The sequence below is a fragment of the Colias philodice genome, chromosome 1 (assembly GCF_061535455.1).
Source record: "Colias philodice isolate Cphi_HAF_F1 chromosome 1, ilColPhil1 Martin Lab GWU primary, whole genome shotgun sequence".
In the NCBI taxonomy this organism is placed as follows: Eukaryota; Metazoa; Arthropoda; class Insecta; order Lepidoptera; family Pieridae; genus Colias; species Colias philodice.
The window spans coordinates 11511009-11529770 of NC_143086.1; the positions used below are offsets into that span (position 1 = coordinate 11511009).

Genomic DNA, 18762 nt, shown 5'->3' on the forward strand with positions numbered 1-18762 from the left:
TGTATTTTCCGGACTATGGAGCACTGCATCTATACCTTTTATAGATCTGATATTTCATAGTTACCTACGTCAAACGTTAAATGCATACACCCAGATATTTTGACTATACGTAGGTGGCATGTATATGAGGGCATGATGATGAAATGAAAATGGACTACAAATTGAATGACAGTAACATATAATTTTAATCCGTCGTTTCACTCTAATCATAAATGATCGGGTTAATTTTAATTAATGTAACAATTTGCAATATGTGTATTTAGGGCATAAATTTAAATCGCATGCATATATGTTTTCATTACATCAATATAAATTAAAGTGTTTCCATTTAAATCGCTATTGAAAGGGTATCAGTTAGTACGCGTAATACGACTTACATTGCGGTTTTCTCCTGTCCCACATTCTTCAAGGAGTCAAGCATCAGAACGGCGTGTTTTCGGTCTTCAATGAGGGCGTCCCTCTTCGTTCCATTCAAAGTCAACTGCATCATTAGCCGCTCCGTCTGGTAGTGCTGCTCTTTCAATCTAACAATATTTATTTTTTAGAGTGAGTGCAAAATGTAAAATTAATCAAGTTTGCTAAACGGAGTTTTGTCAAAATCAAATAGCAAATATAATTTGTTGAAAAATATAAACATATTGTAAGTTAAATTGAATACCCTAATAGCTAAAGCATAAAAATATATTATGAAAATAGATGACAAATTGATATTATTGTATTCCTTATAGAGAATAACAGATAATATGTAGGTAATAACCTACGTTCTCATATACATAGATCAATGCAATATGTGCATATCTTTCAAGCCGTCTTATAAAACAAACTTATTGCAAGCTCTAAGATATTTGCAATACTAAAGAACCTTATTGTAAGAAAAGAATAGAATTTTCTAGTTTTCTCAAGAGGTATTGTTATTATTACACAGGCGCATGTGAGTACCTATATCAAATATCAATCCTTTTTTAAGTGTACACGTGATTCCTATCAATTTAAAGAGAATATTATATGCAGATAGATTCTTATATTTTTATGAATGTTTTCATTTACTAAGATGTTAGTCGTGAGATATGATATGAAATAAAGCTTACACTGTAAAAAATATAAACTTATTGGTCGTGCACAAGCGTTTAAACAATAGTATATACATACTATGGTTAAAAGATCGGCTGCTAAATAGCCAATTCAATTGATCATAAGACATAAGTTTCCGTCAGTGACTTTATAAATTCAATTTGCTCAAAACACAGACGAAGCGCACGCGACGGCGCTCCGCTTACGAAAATCTATTTTGTGAATAGATTTTCGTAAGCGGACCGTTAAAAATATTTATGGAATTGCCATCTCGAACACAACGCAGTTAAAGAAATACGCATAATATAGCTCTTCACAGAAACGCTTACAAAGTCATGAATACATTTTCTGGATGTATATTGTATAGGTACTATTCCATTCTAACAACGGCTAAAATGTATACCAGTGTAGTACAGTTTAAGCGCCCCGTAGAGCGATGAAAACACAACGGATTGTGCTACAACGAATCAAAAAGATCGCGTAAGGAGCGGAATAAATACGATATGGCACTCCATACAATGGATAATCACATGCGGCCGGCTGCGCGACTCGAGCCCTGGCTGTAGCGGGAATAACGGTAATCATATTATGTACAATTTTCTATAACAGACTGTTAGATTTAACTTATATAGAAATAATGATACGTAATAAAATGTAGATATACCTAGTACATCTGAAAATTATTATTAAAGGATCACTGAATATTTCAGTATAACTATAGTTATTACTTAGAGTGGTAGGACTACAGCCGCGTAAGATATTCTCTTTTGAAAATCGTATGCAGCATGAATTGGCCTGTAGTCCGTCCGGGGCGGTACCACTAACCCACGGGAAACCGGCGTAAAGCTTTTTTAGCGTTTCATAGATGAGTGGGTCACACCGGATTTTTTTTTAAATAGATGAATTCTTAAAACTCTATGTGTACACCCCTAACAAGCAACCCGCCTAACTATGACACCCACACGTGAGCTTTCTTTTAAAATTATGTTTTCATAGAGAAAATACTCACATTAGCGAAGCGGTATATGCCGACTGCGCGAAGTTAGAGAAGAAAACATGGATTTTAAGGAAAAATTTAGCAAAAAAATTTTGACGTAATTTTGTTGTTTAAATATTTTTTACGTGATCAGTGTATGCAAAACTACAAATCCCTTCGCGCTTAGTATACCGATAGTAGGACACCCTGTATAAAAAAATGTGTGCGTGTACTATAGTGTACACACGTAAGAAGTGAAACTTCTTTATGACCTTATTTTTCAAAAAATAATTTACTATATAGAGCAGGCTCCAAGGAGATGTTCGTTTGCAAAAATAGCGGACCTAAATCGGACTTCTGATATATATTGTATAGATCCCAGACATCCTATAGACAGATGTTGCCAACCAGTTTTGTGGTCCCCCTCCCCCCACCACGGTAATTAAATATGGCATACAAAGAAAAAAATAAAAATTTCCAAAACATGCCGTGTGGGGTATTAAATGAAAGAACTTATTGAGTAGATCACGAATATATAGCATACTATAACATTTCTTACACTTTCTCTAAGATTTTTTAGAAAATTTACGAAAATGCTCCATTTTTGAGTTAACTTTAAACCACTATAGATTGAAAACTCATGAATATATTTTTTAAATTATTATTTTAAATAATTAACAATAGTCCATTGTTTACGATTCAATAGTTCGAACAGTGAAATAGTTGCATGGGGGAGTGGGGGGAGCGTTCAAAGATGGCGAGTATATTTTCACTCTAATATTAATCCGACCTAATGCCTACATATACTTTACCAGGAAAGCTTCGAAGATATTTGCAATCCCAAGAAAATAGTTTTCAGATTCGTAAATGCAAATAAATATTTAAATTTTATTCCATTTTATGCAATTGTAAAATTAACTCTATTATGTATTACACTGATTTTTGCACAAGAACATGCAGTATTTTAAATAAGATAAAGAACGAAGCACGTCTTTGTGCATAGCACTAAGTCTATTCTATCAGATGACCTGTGACTATGTACTGTGTAATAGGGGTGACAGACGTACGAGTAAGTACGCGAACTTGTGGCTCGACGACCTTTTTCGCTCGTGTGTCACCCCAAGTACGCGTACTTAAAAACCGTCGAGTAAGTTCGTTGACGATCCAACATGTTTGAAATTTTACTCGTAGCCCGCCTTCGCTCGCACGTCTGTCACCGCCGCGAGCCGCGAGCCTAGCCTGTCTAGCTATAATAGGTGTTACTAAGTGCAAAAGTTCAATTAATTTCGTCTTCTTCTTTTAGTTTTATGAAAATAATTTAATATAATTAATATGAATGAATATAATATAATTGAATATTGGCGAAGGTATTTTTGAATCCCGCCAAGGAAGTTTCACTCCTGACGCGTAGGCTCGGCGCACACGCTCTTTTTTTGTAAAGTACCCTCAAAATATAATAGTAAAAACGAAAATATATCCTTCAATTTTTGAACATTTATTTTGTTAGAATGCTATTTACTTAAAAATAGGTGCTGGTTATTAAATTAAAAATGTCTATATTTAATTCCTGAATAACATAAAATTCCCTCTGTTGATGACATAGAGACATTCGATATCGGTGACGCGCGAGAAGCTACTGACCAAGCTCTTGCGTGTGTCACCGACGTCGAGCCGAGTAAGTACGCGATTTTTAAAACCGCGGTTTTAAAGTTTCTACGTCTATCAGCCCTTTAAGGTTTCATACGCCGAAAGAAGTAGACGCTAATCATTAGGATTTCTTCGTAATGTAAGGTGATGCATTTTCTCTAGTTAGCATATAAATCTTGTATTGTCATAAAATTTAAATCACTCTAGTATACGTATGATGTATATGTATGCGCGTTTTTTACTCCTTTAATGAGTAAATAAATTACCAAAACAAACATGTAAAAGGCTATGCTCTACACGGAGTCTTTTGTATAGAAACGTCTCATCAAAAGTTTCACAGAACTTACAAAAAAGTTATTTACCTTTATATCTACTAAAAATCTACGCGAAATCTTTCAATTGGTACTCCGCTGCAAAGTTTCTACAATAACTTCCAATTTAAGCTTTATGCCTTCTAACTACATATATACGGAATTTCCAATTCATATTAAAAGTTTGACGAAAACGAAATACTTAGATAATATTATTATTGGCAAAACATTTTCCCCTCTAAATTGAAATTAAACGTATACCGAATTTGACAAACACATAATTTTACAGATTACCTAAATATTATTTCATTATTATTTCCATCAAAAGTCTAAAAAAATTAAATCGTTCTAAATGGGATTATACAGGGTGTCCCACTATTGGTATACTAAGCGCGAAGGAACTTGTAGTTTTGCATACACTGATCACGTAAAAAATACATAAACAACAAAATTACGTTAAATTTTTTTTGATATTTTTTTCCTGAAAATCCATGTTTTCTTCTCTAGCTTCGCGCAGCCGTTATATACCGCTTCTCTAATGTGAGCATTTTGTCTATGAAAACATAATCTTAAACGATAGCTCACGTGCTAGTGGCAAAAATGGGCGGGTTGCTTGCTATGGGTGTACACATAGAGTTTTAAGATTTCATCTATTTGAAAAAAAAATGCGTCTGGAATTTTTTAAGTATTTTTTACGTACTCAGCGTATGCAAAACTATAACCTCCTTTGAGCTTAGTATACCAACAGTGGGACACCCTGTATATTTTATATCGTGACTACGTAAGAATCAATAAAGAAATATTTATTTTTAGATATACTCGTACTTTACGTCCATATGAACAAAGCGTACGTATCGTTTTAGCGACGCGTTTTTTTTTTAATATACATAATATGTACAAGAGGGTGGATTTTTTTAAGTCCTCTATCTGCTCGGCTTTATAGCTCTCAAACTAATTCGGGACGAATTGTATGCTTACAAAAAGACGTGTTTGAAAACATTGCTATCCGCAAGCTATTGCGAGATACGCAAAATTCGAAAGCTAAATTGACTTTACTATTAAACAAAAACTAAAATAAAATAACACTTTAATAAAACTTTCATATTAATTGTTTAAAGAATGACAACGGTGAGGTCTTTTTTAATTGATGTTACAAATTGATGCTCGAAAAAGAGCTATTAAAAAATATCAAAAAGGTACCTTGCCATCTAGAAAAATTAAAAAGTGAATGCACCTTAATTTCTCAAAGGCATACTAAGTGATTGCATTTCCGAACGTTTTACACGGGTTTAGTTCGAAACGACAGAGAGTGTAAAATTCTATAAAGCTATTGAGCGAAGGAAATTTAAATTTAAAAATTAATTTTTAAAAATTCGACCTCGATTGAGCTCTCAAATTACAAGTAAATTTCTGGACTCATTTGACTCGTAACCGAGATAGTTATACATCAATAAGTGGAACCTTAGTAGAATTTTGTCAAAGGACGGGACAAGGGTAGCTTTTTGTAAACGTTTGCAAATTCCCATAACCTCCTCCAATTCCCAATGCACTGAGTGTTTGCTTCCAGCGTCTTCGTCTTCGTAGAGGTCGTCTAAATTAGTCGCTTCCTGACGATAAAAATAACCAGGATTAAAACTCATTTCTTAAATATAAAAAACAAAAACAAATAACTAAATTAAGACGGCGAATGTGTAAATAAAATATGACAATAAAAAGTAAAAAAACTAAAACCCAACTACGACAAAAAACGGCGCTGAAAAAGTATAAAACAAGATTTTCAGAATACTGAACTGAACAAAGTTGCTAATGTAGTTGCAAGTAAATGGACACAGTAAGTCTACTGTGTCCGTTTACTTGCATTACTACCAAGATGCCTTCGTTGTAAATTGACAATAATGTCATACAATACTATTCTGAAGTATGCAATAGGTATATCTATAGTATGTAAAACCGCAGTCACACGTTGTCAAAGTGCTACGGTAGATAGGTATATGTAACGTGTATATTTTTGTAAAAATAAAATATATATATATAGTATATTCAAAATGTACAAGTAAAGCGCTTTCAAATGATACCAAACACGGCATATTTATCTTAACTTTATTTTTTTACTCTGTATGTTTTGTCCGCTAGAGGGCGCCACATTAGATTTTGTGAAACCCCATAGCATAGCATAGCCTATAACCAGCCAAAATTCACACGTAAATTTCTGTTCTCGCAATTATTTCTATGAGTAAATATTTTTGTTTACCATTCATACAAAGGTGGAACTGGATAAAACAATATATATTTTTTTCATTAACAATATAATATTTCAATATAAAGTCAATAAAGCTTTTCCGCAAACCCTTTGAATGGTTTGGAACTGAAACAATTTTCAATGCACTATGGAAAAGCATATTCGTTTCATATCCGATTTCTATTTGGTTTTTCGCGTCGATATTTTTGTAAAAATAAAAATTGCTTGCGTAAATATTGCTTTCATTTAAAAAGTAAAAATCATAAACCGTCTCCATATCAATGTTTGTCCGTTACAGTGCGCATACATAGAGTAAACAAGTGATGAACTTAAGCATTAAGCATTAAACCATTAATGATCTAAGGTTTGTACGCTCTCGGCTATTGGCAATTGGGGAATGTTAATCTTAAAATGTTATCACAAAATATTGCAATAGACATTCAGTCTTAATCGCCGCTGTCCAACATAAACTTGGTGTATTAGGAATTAGTATAAAATATAAATTAATAATTCGATGCAATAGTTTCCTAAGCCTAGTCAAATCAAATTGTTAAAGCAAATCTGTTTAGTCGTAGATACTAAAGTATATTTACTTATTTATATTTATTACTTATATATATTTACTTTTTACCTTTTGGCAGGAATTTTTTATAATTTAATAAAAAATCTAAGAATCAAATGTAACAGTCAAATTAAAAAAAATAATTTGCTTCGCCTTTTTTATCTAACGAGCTCATTCAAAGGAAACTATTTTAACCGCAGTTATATACAAATTCAATTAAAACGTATCACGCTAGTAAACGAGTAAACAAATTTGTGATGAAAGATGAAAGAAAAAAAAAGATGAAATAATTATTGATGTTTTATTGGTGAATAATAATAATTAATGCTATCACTAACCTCTTTTCGAATTAGGTTAGGGAAGGAATCCGTTAAATAAGCTACTTCGCGCCGGACCAATTTCAATGTCCTTTCTCTTTCTTTCATATTTGTTTTGATCTCCTTCTCCAGTTTGCTAAATTCAAATTTCCTATCGTCAAGATACTCCATCGCAAGCTGTCCCATTTCCGTCGCGCCCATTAAGCATTTCCCTTGAGCTCTACAGTCGAGTTTCAGCGCTTCCAAAACTACCGTGAAGTACGATGAGTCCTATAATTAGTGTTTTTAATTACACATTGCCACTATTCGGCTCACAAATATTCAAAATAAATTACCAATGTACAATGAGTTTCTTAACTTGAAATGTACGAATTATAAGATCACCGTCACCTTTTTAAGAATATCTAAAATCTTCTTGTACATGACTTTTATGGCTAAAGCCGCATTCTTTTTTATATTAGCGCGTTGTACGTAGTTAGCTACCGCTTGTTCCTTCTTCTCGGCTGGCAATTTACCACCCACTTCATACAGGAGGCGATCTCTTAATTCCGCTGACTCAAGCTGTGCGTACAAAAAGGAGAATGGGCATTTTACTATGGAAGTTGGGCCTGAACACTTGAGTTGGACCAATACACATGAGATATTGATTTTATAATAGATCATAACACATACATAACGGGAAAAATAAAAAATAAATCAACCGGATTTTTGTACAGTCACATCAAGTTTTATTTCTTTGTGTATAATATTTTTTGCAATTAATAACTGTTATAATAGCCTGGGGTAGAAGCCTTTGAAAATAATGAAAAGATAAAAAAAATCGCAGTCGGATGAAACCCATTAGAAAAGGAGGGGAATATGATAAAAATGTAAGGAAAAATAAATTACGGTCAATCCGAGTTCGGGAAGCGGGAGGGGGGAGCTTTTAAGAGAAAAAAATGGTTTCTCTCGATTTCTGACAAAACTACAAGTCCTATAGAAAAAAGTTCAATGGCAAAGTTGTAGGTAATTAAAAGTTCTACAACTTTTGTATTCACAATTTTTTTACATAACCTAAAAATTTAGGTGAAAAATTCAAAAAACCAAGTTTTTGGTCTTTTATTTCTATCTACTTCAAAATTTATTTTTTTTCTACGAAATTTGGTGGAAACTTACTTTATTATGTCCCAAATACACTGTAATTTATTTGATTGAAAATAATTATTTTTTCGCCTTATTTTGAATTAATACCAAAAAAACAACCTAATTTTCAATCGAAAAGTCACCCGTCAAAATATCAGCTTTTTTCAAAAACTTGGGGTGTCTTTTATTCATTGAAATCTCTACTTTCATATGGTGTAAAAAAAATAAACACCACTATAGTAAATGTTCTCAGGAAATGCATACAAACAGTCTGAAAATTAGCTTTTACTAAATCAGGCACACTTCTTGAACTCTATATCTTCTCTTGTATCGGCTTTTCGGTAATATTTCAAAAGAATAATAATTATCTGTTCTAAGTTTAATATTTTACAGCATATTCAAAAGCAAAATGATGTCGATAAAAACATTTCAGGTAGTTCGAGAAGTGTGCCTGATTTAGTAAAAGCTAATTTTCAGACTGTTTGTATGGATTTCCTGAGAACATTTACTATGGTGGTGTTTATTTTTTTTACACCATATGAAAGTAGAGATTTCAATGAATAAAAGGCACCCCAAGTTTTTGAAAAAAGCTGATATTTTGACGGGTGACTTTTCGATTGAAAATTAGGTTGTTTTTTTGGTATTAATTCAAAATAAGGCGAAAAAATAAATATTTTCAATCAAATAAATTACAGTGTATTTGGGACATAATAAAGTAAGTTTCCACCAAATTTCGTAGAAAAAAAATAAATTTTGAAGTAGATAGAAATAAAAGACCAAAAACTTGGTTTTTTGAATTTTTCACCTAAATTTTTAGGTTATGTGAAAAAATTGTGAATACAAAAGTTGTAGAACTTTTAATTACCTACAACTTTGCCATTGAACTTTTTTCTATAGGACTTGTAGTTTTGTTGGAAATCGAGAGAAACCATTTTTTTCTCTTAAAAGCTGCCCCCTCCCGCTTCCCGAACTCGGATTGACCGTAATTTATTTTTCCTTACATTTTTATCATATTCCCCTCCTTTTCTAATGGGTTTCATCCGACTGCGATTTTTTTTTGTTTCAAAAATTATCTACTCTAGTCTATAAGACAATGACAATATCTTTATGTTACTCCTATTCACTTTCACTTACAAAGACGTACTAATCTGAAGCCTTCTAATAACCGAAATACACTAATATTATGTTTTGTAACAGGTACCGTACCTATACCGTGTTTATTATAATTCAACGTAGTTAGACGTTTTTTGTGGTTAAACTCAGTCACTCCAGTGACATTTAGGTTTATATTTACTTCACTCGAATTAAAAACACCGTTGTTGTACGCAAAATAATAGCCAAATAAATAAAACTTTTTGCCTTGACTGTACCTACAAAAACCCGGTCGATTTATTTTTTTCGTAAGGTGTAATGATCTATCTCAAAAACAATATTTCGTGTGTATTGGTCTTAACAAGGTCTTAACCCAAGTTTCAGGCCCAATTTGACCCGTCCTCCTTTACATATTTATAAGTACAGGAACATTTCGCTATAACTATGAATTATGATCATAAAGTAGTTTAAATAAAACAAAGCACGCACACTTCATTAAGGCAGCATAAAAATGGCTTAACTAAAGTATTTAAAATGAATGTAGAATTTAAATCCTAAATGCTGAAAAGTGATTATGAATCCTGGATTTTGAAAACGGCGAAGCGAAAACTCGTCTGACCTTAAAAATTATGAAACTATCTGAACATTCGCTAAAATCATTTAAACGGAGAGAATACTGAGAATTATAAATTAATTAGCTCTCAAGCTACTTACATTAAAACCCTTGCTATAACAGCTTTCGCATATAATATTCCACTACGCTGCCTATACAACTTAAATCCTCTTCTGTTAATGGTATGGCCTGGTAAATCCGCGTGTTAATCAAGGTATTAGCTATTGCAATAGTCTTTTAACTCTATTTGTATACTTTTTCTCTTTCAATTTAACATTCCATTATAATTAACTGTTTTAATATTGCTTATACAGATTGTACAGACACATACACGGCTACCTAGGCACAACTAGTTACCTACTTAGGCAATTTTAAATGCCAATCACAAATTTAATAAGTAAGAAAATGTACAATGGATTACTTTTCTGAATGAAACGAGTTCAATTTTAAGTACAGTTTAATATACACGAATCGACTACTCTCTCGTAATAAATATATACTACGAAATTGTCATAAAAGTAAAAAACTAGGTGCAAATTTTTGAGGTAGTTACGTTGTGGCATGTAAAATATGGTAGATACTGTATTAGCGGACAAGATTAAATTATAAATTGCCATCGACAAACCTGCGTAAGCCGAAACATTTCCATTTTTTTCTTTTTCGTGTAGCGAATTCGATCAAGCTGCTTTCTCTTATTGAAATTTTCTTGATGAATGCTTTCTAATACTTTCTGAAATCAAAATTTAGTTCTTTTAATATGTTATTATAAATAAGGTGGCATAAATACCGACATTAGATGAATTATTTAAGTATTTAAATATTGCATCTGTTATTAATTAATATTTTCTATCATAAATATCTAAATAAACCAATGTATTATTAATTAATGGTGCTTCGAAAATCCACAATAACAAAACTATTTATAAATATTAATCATGTTTCGTTCAACGGCCTTTAATAACTGGATTATAATGCAGGGACATACTAAATTACAACTTTCCACACTTCATGTCGTGTACCCTAGTTTTGATAAATATATAATATAAATATAACGTGGTACGTTACCACGTTATATTTATCAAAACTAGGGTACCTACACTTGAAAAATACGAAAGTAAAAGCGCTTCTAGATTTGAAACAATTTTTACCAGCACGAGATAAAATATCAAATCTATTTATTTTCCAATGAATAGTGCAATTTACAGAAAATAATTACATTTCAACGGAAACGCCTCTCCAATATCTCCTACTCTTCAGGTAAATCAATTACCGCAAACAGATTTTCGAAAAATGAATACCTACATTCGAAGCTTGGATTAAATTTAACAGAACTATTCATAAATAAAATATCGAATAATCTTCCTTCCCTTCAATTAAAAATCCTGCATTGCAGTTTTTATTTCAGCTTCCTAGATTAAATTACAAAGTATCGGTTACAGATTTAGCTCGTAGCATATTTTAAATCGAGAAATGGAGCTTTAAGATGAACTTTGATATTAAAATAAAAATTGTTGATTGGAAATATACCTCGCCTTTGTAATGAAATATTTTCTTAGGAATTAAATGCGTTTTCTTTCTTTCTTTTTCCAATTGTCTTGATTTCTTCATTTTATATTATTTATTTACCATTATTAGCGTAAAACCAAACGCATGAAATTATAGCAAAAGTTTTGTTGCTATAAACTATGCTCTGTCAATATTGGTATTTTTGACTAAAGTTCATAGTATTACCCATTGTATCCGAATTCCGAGTAAATAGACTCTAGTCTTGCGTAAGCTGGAAGCTTGACCGAGACATATACATATAATACTGTATAGGGATAATAATTTGATCTCAGGTATTGCTTTTGTTTGTGATGCAAACATTTCGCATCTATTCTATTTGATACACAATGTTATGAAAATGAAAGTATAAGTTGCGCCTTCACCGAATTCCATTATAGGGAAATGAGAATTAAACCACCATTACTTAAAAATAAAATTATATAAATAAACACGTAAACCGTGCTTTATAAATTGCATTTCAATATGACCAATATCATACGACTGGTGTTCTTATTATTGGTGAGTACAGCTACGTTATTAATATAAGGATTAATTTCAGTTTTATGTAAAAGGCTGGTTCGTATGATTTACTTTATGTTTTTGGCGAAATTGAAATCTAAGTATTAAATTCAGATAACTATTTTTATGTTTTAACAATAACAAACAGATAACGCACTAACTAAAGAAGTACTGTTTGAATATTAATTACTCCCAGTAGATGTTGAACTGCTGGGAGAATCTAAAACACCGGCCCTTAGCCTTATCTGAAATCGACAGGAACATACAATGCTTAGGGAAACTAATAGTGGGTGTCCGTTATTTCGCCCTCGCTTTAATTAATCCTATTGACAGCACTTATGAAAACGTACAGAGGTTTTTACGATATAAAACCGCAGTAACCTTCTGTTTATATGGTTCCATTCAAAATATTTTCGCCCCAAAAATCTATTCACAATCCAATAGCCACAATATCCAGTCCAGAGCCTGAACCAATAAACTAGATTGTGTTACCGGCTGCCTCGTTCAAATTGTAAATAACTTACAAACACAGACTGCATTCTCATATAATATATCTCATATTAAAATCTCTTTACATAATAAGGTTGACCTCCATGTAACAATGAAAAGAAATTTTTCTTTATGGAATTTATTACAAACACATCTTAAGAAACTCGCTAAGACTTCATTGCAACTCCAAAGGAATTGTATAAACAACAACCAACTATAGGGTCTTTAAGGTTAGTTGTAAAACAACCGCCGGAACTTTTCATTGTTATCGTATTATGAAAAATAATGCGATTGAAGTCATGTTGTTACAACAGATAGGAGCTTAAAGCAAGTTTCTCTAACAAATTGTTGTTTACCACTCTCAAAAAATTGACAAGGATAAACGCACCTGACTATAATTTACACTTTAATTTATAATATTAATAGTGGTACCTAGGTAATCAAATTTAAAGTACTCAAACTCATCTTAATATATATAAATCTCGTGTCACAATGTTTGTCCTCAATGGACTCCTAAACCACTTAACCGATTATAATAAAATTTGCACACCATGTGCAGTTCGATCCAACTTGAGAGATAGGATAGTTTAAACATGTAGGTACCACGGGCGAAGCCGGGGCGGACCGCTAGTATTATTGTAAATTAATATCATTAATTGTAGAAGTCAGAAAGTCGTAATTTCTTGTTTTAAATGTTTTGTATTTTTTAACTTAAAAAGGAAAAAGGAAGAATGGAATTATAAGTACCTAACAATACAATTAATTCAAAGGGCTCCCGAATATAGCCTAGTGCTACAAGGATTTATCAATTAGCAGTGATGCAGTAACGTCAATGGGGGAGCCGCCTGTCTCGTCTAAACCTGTAGCAGCTGTAAGCTTTGAGGGCTTATGTATAATCCAAAGTGCGAAAGCCGTATACCACCTTGATTTGATGTAGGCAACGTGCTAGCATTTGATTTGAATCATCGTTTTAGTATGTAGGTATAAGATATTGGATTTGTTCATTTGATTATATACAAACTGAAACTGTCCTGTGCGATGAAATAATTTGATTTCAATTCTAAGGCTTGTGTGTCTCAATTGCATGGAAGTGGGTGGTCTATAATTATATATTTATTATTTAATGTATTTTTTTATAAATTTGTTAAAAAAAAGATAAGCATTCTGCACTCCTACGTGCAACACCAAATTTCATCCTCCCAACGAAATTCTCGTAAAAGGTCGTAACTAGGTACAAGAAGTTTTTGTTTCATGTATTCATAAATAGATTAAGTACCGATAGAATTAAAAAAAATATCTACTAACATCAGCTTGACTATTCATATAGGTGAGTTGTAAGCGCTTGTGTTCTTGAAATGCATTTCTCAAAAACTGCTTATCACCATACACGGCTACACCTAGTTCCTCCCGCTTTGTATTGATATCCTTGCGCAGTTGTCGAATATCGCGGCAATATCGCTTCTTCTGCTTTGCCAAATCGCCTTCATGTATCTTACGGTCACGTTCTGCATAACAACAAGAAACTTGAACATTGCATTGTTCCAGATTTAATTTTTATATCAAGTGAGAAGTGACTCAAACTTAATAATATAAAATATAGCGCGGAACATATCTTAATCAAATCTGTGAAATCCGCTCAGGGTAAATTCGTTGCGCCGAGCGCTCAAGATTTTTGTTATGTACTTTAATCACAGCTTCATAATAAACTGTTAGCTCTTTATCACTATCGACAGCATTTTGTTACATTTTCATACTACCTAGTTTAAAGTTTATTTTTATTGTTTTTGGAAAATATTTAATACAATTAGATAGTTATACAATTCAATACGAATAGATAAATTGAGCAACAGTTGCAGGAAACTTTCTTTTATTGTTGATGCTCCTCAGGCGAGAACATTCCAACAATCTTTGTGAACTGTGCAACACGTTGCGTTGTGTTGCTGCCAGCTACATGTTGAAAGCCACTCATGACAAGACATGAAAAACTAAAAAAATGTAAAGGTAAGTAGGAATATAATACTCTAGTTTTCAATCGGCATAATATAGGAAATATGTATGCAATTAGAAGTTATAAGTAGAAATGCTATGAGCATTTGTTATGTAGCTATGTTACCTACATTGGCATTCTAAAACGGTATAGGTACCATACCGAATTTACATCTCTTTGTTAGTAGGCCCTGTTGTATACGGATTGCCGCTCACACAAATACGCACCAACTAAATGCATTGTGGAAGCAGGCAGTCTCCGCTAGCAGTAATTAAATCAGTCTGTTTATATGGAGTGTGCACTATGCAGATGCGCTGTAATTGTTATGGGGAACAACACTTACCATATAATTTGATGAGGCCCCTGTATTGATTGATCTTGTCCTTTATAACCCAATTCTCATCCTGCATCCCATGGATGCGAACTTTGGCCGCAGACAACATTTTCCGAGCCAAATAGCTTTATAATAATAATATAAAATGTATCGTATTCTCCGCAATAACACCAGATTACTAAAATAGATATATTTCTACCTTTATGAGTTTTGTAAACATAATATAAACATAAGTGACATTAATATATTTTTTTTAAGACGTGGATATTGGATTAGTTACAAAAAGTATTTATTTGATAGTTTTTTTGCTATTATAAAGGCGAAAGTTTGTGAGTATGGATGTATGGATGGATGGATGTTTGTTACTCTTTCACGTAAAAACTACTGAACCGATTACAATGAAATTTAGCACACTTATAGAGGGTAACTTGGATCAACACATATGATAGGTTTTATCAAGGAAATCCCACGGGAACGGGAACTATGCGGGTTTTCCTTTGAAAACGCGGGCGAAGCCACGGGCGGAAATCTAGTTTACAATAATATTATGAGCTAAGCATACAAACACACAAATTCCCTCCTTACGAGCCTTTCTTTATATTAAATATTATTGAAGGGAAAATATCTTTTTTCACGTGCAAAGTTCACGTTCAAATCTTGCAAAGATCCACGGCCTCCGGGGAAGGGGCCGTGGGTTACCGACCAATACCCCACTGTGTTCCGTAAAGCCGCATCAACGACGGGGCCATGGGTATGGTAGAATTCGTCCGTGACCCCATCAGCGGCCACTACACAGGCCAAAATACTAGCTAAATGATAGTCTTTCTCTCCAGTCTCTCTAGTAAAATTTCTGCCTATAGCTTTTAATGAATGTGTATAAAATACTGCATATAAATCAATATAAAAAGTCTAAACTCTACGAATTCCACACATTCTCCTCATACTCGCGTCTACAGTATGTATATTGTAAAATCAATATTTTGTCACCTGCCTTGAATGCATATTGCAAATAGTTTTATGATTCAGCGCCTATGAAGCAGCAAGCATCTAAGCTACCTCGCATACAGATGCCCGCGTCTCAGATTTTCGGTGTTAGAAATATAAAATTTCGTGTAAAGGACGTGTTTTCTAAGCGTTGAAATAACATATTTTCCGTGAATTTTCCTAGACACGACGCGGACGCCTGTATTTGTAATCACATCGTTTGCAAGAATGTCTTCCTTACTTAAAATAAATATCTACTAACTTTAATGGACTTGGTTATTTTTAAAAATGTATGTCAAAGTGTGTTCATTTTTTATACATATAATCTTCTTATATATAAAAATGAATCGCAAAATGTGTTGGTAAGCGCATAACTCGAGAACGGCTGAACCGATTTCGATAATTCTTTTTTTATTATATTCCTTGAAGTACGAGGATGGTTCTTATGTAGAGAAAACGTAAACATGTACCACGGGCGAAGCCGGGGCGGACCGCTAGTCTACTATATAAAAATAAGTCGGGTTTTCCTTCCTGACGCTATAACTCCAGAACGCACGAACCGATTTCAACGGTTTTGCATTCGTTGGAAAGTTTAATATAAGTTAAATATAAAGAGTTAAATATAATTCATATCCGAAGCGAACATATAGTTAAAAATAAATAATGTAAATTGACATCCTTATACAGATAAACTGCAAGAAAAACTAGTTCTAAAATACCTACTTTGGAGTTTTCCCTACCTCTTCAATAACAAAAGTAGGTAGCAATTACAAAGATTCCAAGTTAAAATTATGAATATAAAATATATTAAATAGGGAATGTTCATATTAAATAACATTATATCTGCCTCCTTGATTATACAATTAATTAAAACGGCGAAGAATTTCAATTATACCCAATTTAATTAATTAAACTATTTTGTTGATAGAATAACTTAGAGGAAAATAACAATGACTTCAATTCAAAATCATCACACTAAACAAAGACTAGGAATCAGTATGCAGATTAATAAATTCTAAGCTAGGTTTTTATTTTTTTTACCCTCAGGATCGCCAGACACAATGCACAAACCTCTATGCATTCGATCGCCACAAAGTGTACCTTGCGGACAATTGCTACAAGTCGTTCCGGCTTCGTAAATAGGAAACCCCTCTATATTGCCAGCTGGACCATAATTGCAAACAGTAAAAGCGAGTATCTGTGGTTCTTCACGTTTTTTCTGTTTCCCATCTACTTCAAACATTCCTCTGTGTAACGGAGATTCTTTTTCATCGATATTATTCGAAACATTAAAATCCTGAAACTTTGTAGATCTACCTGACGTGAACTTGGTTCTACGGAGTATGTTTTCACTTGAAGTAGACGTTCGCGTGACGTATCCGCCGTCTGTAGGAGTCGACAATGTTCTCCGTTTCCTAAAGTAGACACAAGATCTTGTTTTGGCTGTGCAAAGAGCTTGTGAACATCCTAATCTCCACGTAGACGCCCACGCTGCCGCGGAATACCAGTGCGCATTACAGCCGCCTGGAGCACTACAATTACTGAGTCTAAATGACCACACATAGTCAGGATGCAATGCTCTAGATCCAGAAAACCATGCCCCTACCGCATCAGCCAATAATTGCGCTTCCGTTACTCGAGGTACCACTGGCCTAACATCTAAATTTTGTAGAACATTGAATCTTATAGTATTCCTACACTCATCATGTCGCTTCTGACACTGCTGTGCCCAAGTCTCTGCCAATTCTTCCAGCTCATAATCCCAATACATTTTTCGCATATTCGCGGCTGGAGGTTGTCCCGGTTCCAGCCCCATTGCTATATTGTCCCTATGTCTATTATGCAATAACAGCAATTGGTATCTTGTCCACATTGTCATGCCAGAAGCGAACAACCTTGAACTGTGTTTGTTTTTAGCTACGCACATGGTGTGCTGGTTTTTCAACGAACAATCGGGATGGTTACAATAGTCTTGCAATTTCATTGTTACATTGTTAGAATCGCAAGTAATTAAACTCCAAATAAAAATACTCGAAATTGCTAATGCAATACGCATTATGTAATAATATTACAAATAAGCATAAAAGTTAACGAAAATAGTATACGTCAATCAGAAATATTAAAGCGTCAATGGTGTAAACACAGGGTGTAAAACTGTAAATAATCTATGATAGAATAGTCCACAGCATAATCTATGGATATTCCCATGCAAAATAAATATGTAATAGTAGGTTTCCGCCCGCGGCTTCGCCCGCGCAGTCAAAAAAAACCCGCATAGTTCCCGTTGCCGTGGGATTTCCGGGATTGCGTCATTTTCCCGGGATAAAAAAAATAAAGTAGCCTATGTCCTTTCTCGGGTATCAAAATATCTCCATACCAAATTTCATCAGTAGTTTAGGCGTGATTGAGTAACAGACAGACAGACAGAGTTACTTTCGCATTTTTATAATATAATTAGTATGGATTCTTCGTAAGTTAAAACTAACGCTTGGCTAGGTACGTTTTAATCTTATCTTAATAAGTAGGTATGTGTTAGTTTGTTGCTAATGAGAACCTGTTATTATCATTTCTATACCGTCCTACTAAGGTATTTAGGTTATTTCTTACCTTTGTTGATATTCTATTACAAAGGGTCTAGGTAATATAAGTTTAATCCGTATTGTTTTATGGGAGACTTATTTTCAATGAGAGACGCAGAGATCTTTTGAAAATAGTTAAAACTGTATCTCAAAACAACAGCTACTAAAATGAAGTCGGTAAAAAAATTTAGGCTGGTATATAGGCTCCATAAATGCGGATGGTATGAAGAAACTTCTTTTGTAACCTATAATTGTTACATTACCTATATTTCTGTGTGTTCAAAGGAGAAGAAAGAAAAATGTTGTGTGGTTTTATGAAACCACGGTAAAAGTGAAACAAAGTTATCGTATTTGTAGGTACGATAATTATTATCG

General features: G+C 33.2%; 2 protein-coding genes across 2 annotated transcripts in view; both read right to left on the bottom strand.

Annotated features, from left to right (window-relative positions):
* Positions 1 to 14933, bottom strand: part of LOC149491359 (uncharacterized) — a 33598-nt gene extending 18665 nt beyond the window's left edge. Inside the window, exons 1-7 of the mRNA XM_089697860.1 lie at positions 14834 to 14933; positions 13809 to 14008; positions 10576 to 10680; positions 7514 to 7684; positions 7145 to 7393; positions 5467 to 5612; positions 378 to 524 (exon numbers count right to left, since the gene is read on the bottom strand). Of these exons, the coding sequence (XP_089553986.1) occupies positions 378 to 524; positions 5467 to 5612; positions 7145 to 7393; positions 7514 to 7684; positions 10576 to 10680; positions 13809 to 14008; positions 14834 to 14933 (1118 nt within the window). The remainder of the gene's footprint in view (positions 1 to 377; positions 525 to 5466; positions 5613 to 7144; positions 7394 to 7513; positions 7685 to 10575; positions 10681 to 13808; positions 14009 to 14833) is intronic.
* A 1890-nt stretch (positions 14934 to 16823) lies between these two features.
* On the bottom strand, positions 16824 to 17864 carry LOC149491360 (venom allergen 5-like). Its single transcript, XM_089700690.1, has one exon. The coding sequence runs from the start codon at positions 17862 to 17864 to the stop codon at positions 16824 to 16826; it is 1041 nt and encodes a 346-aa protein (XP_089556816.1).
* Between the last annotated feature and the right edge of the window lie 898 nt (positions 17865 to 18762).

Excerpts from the sequence above, each read along its gene's own strand:
- LOC149491360 (XM_089700690.1), bottom strand. The coding sequence starts at position 17,864 with ATGCGTATTGCATTAGCAATTTCGAGTATTTTTATTTGGAGTTTAATT.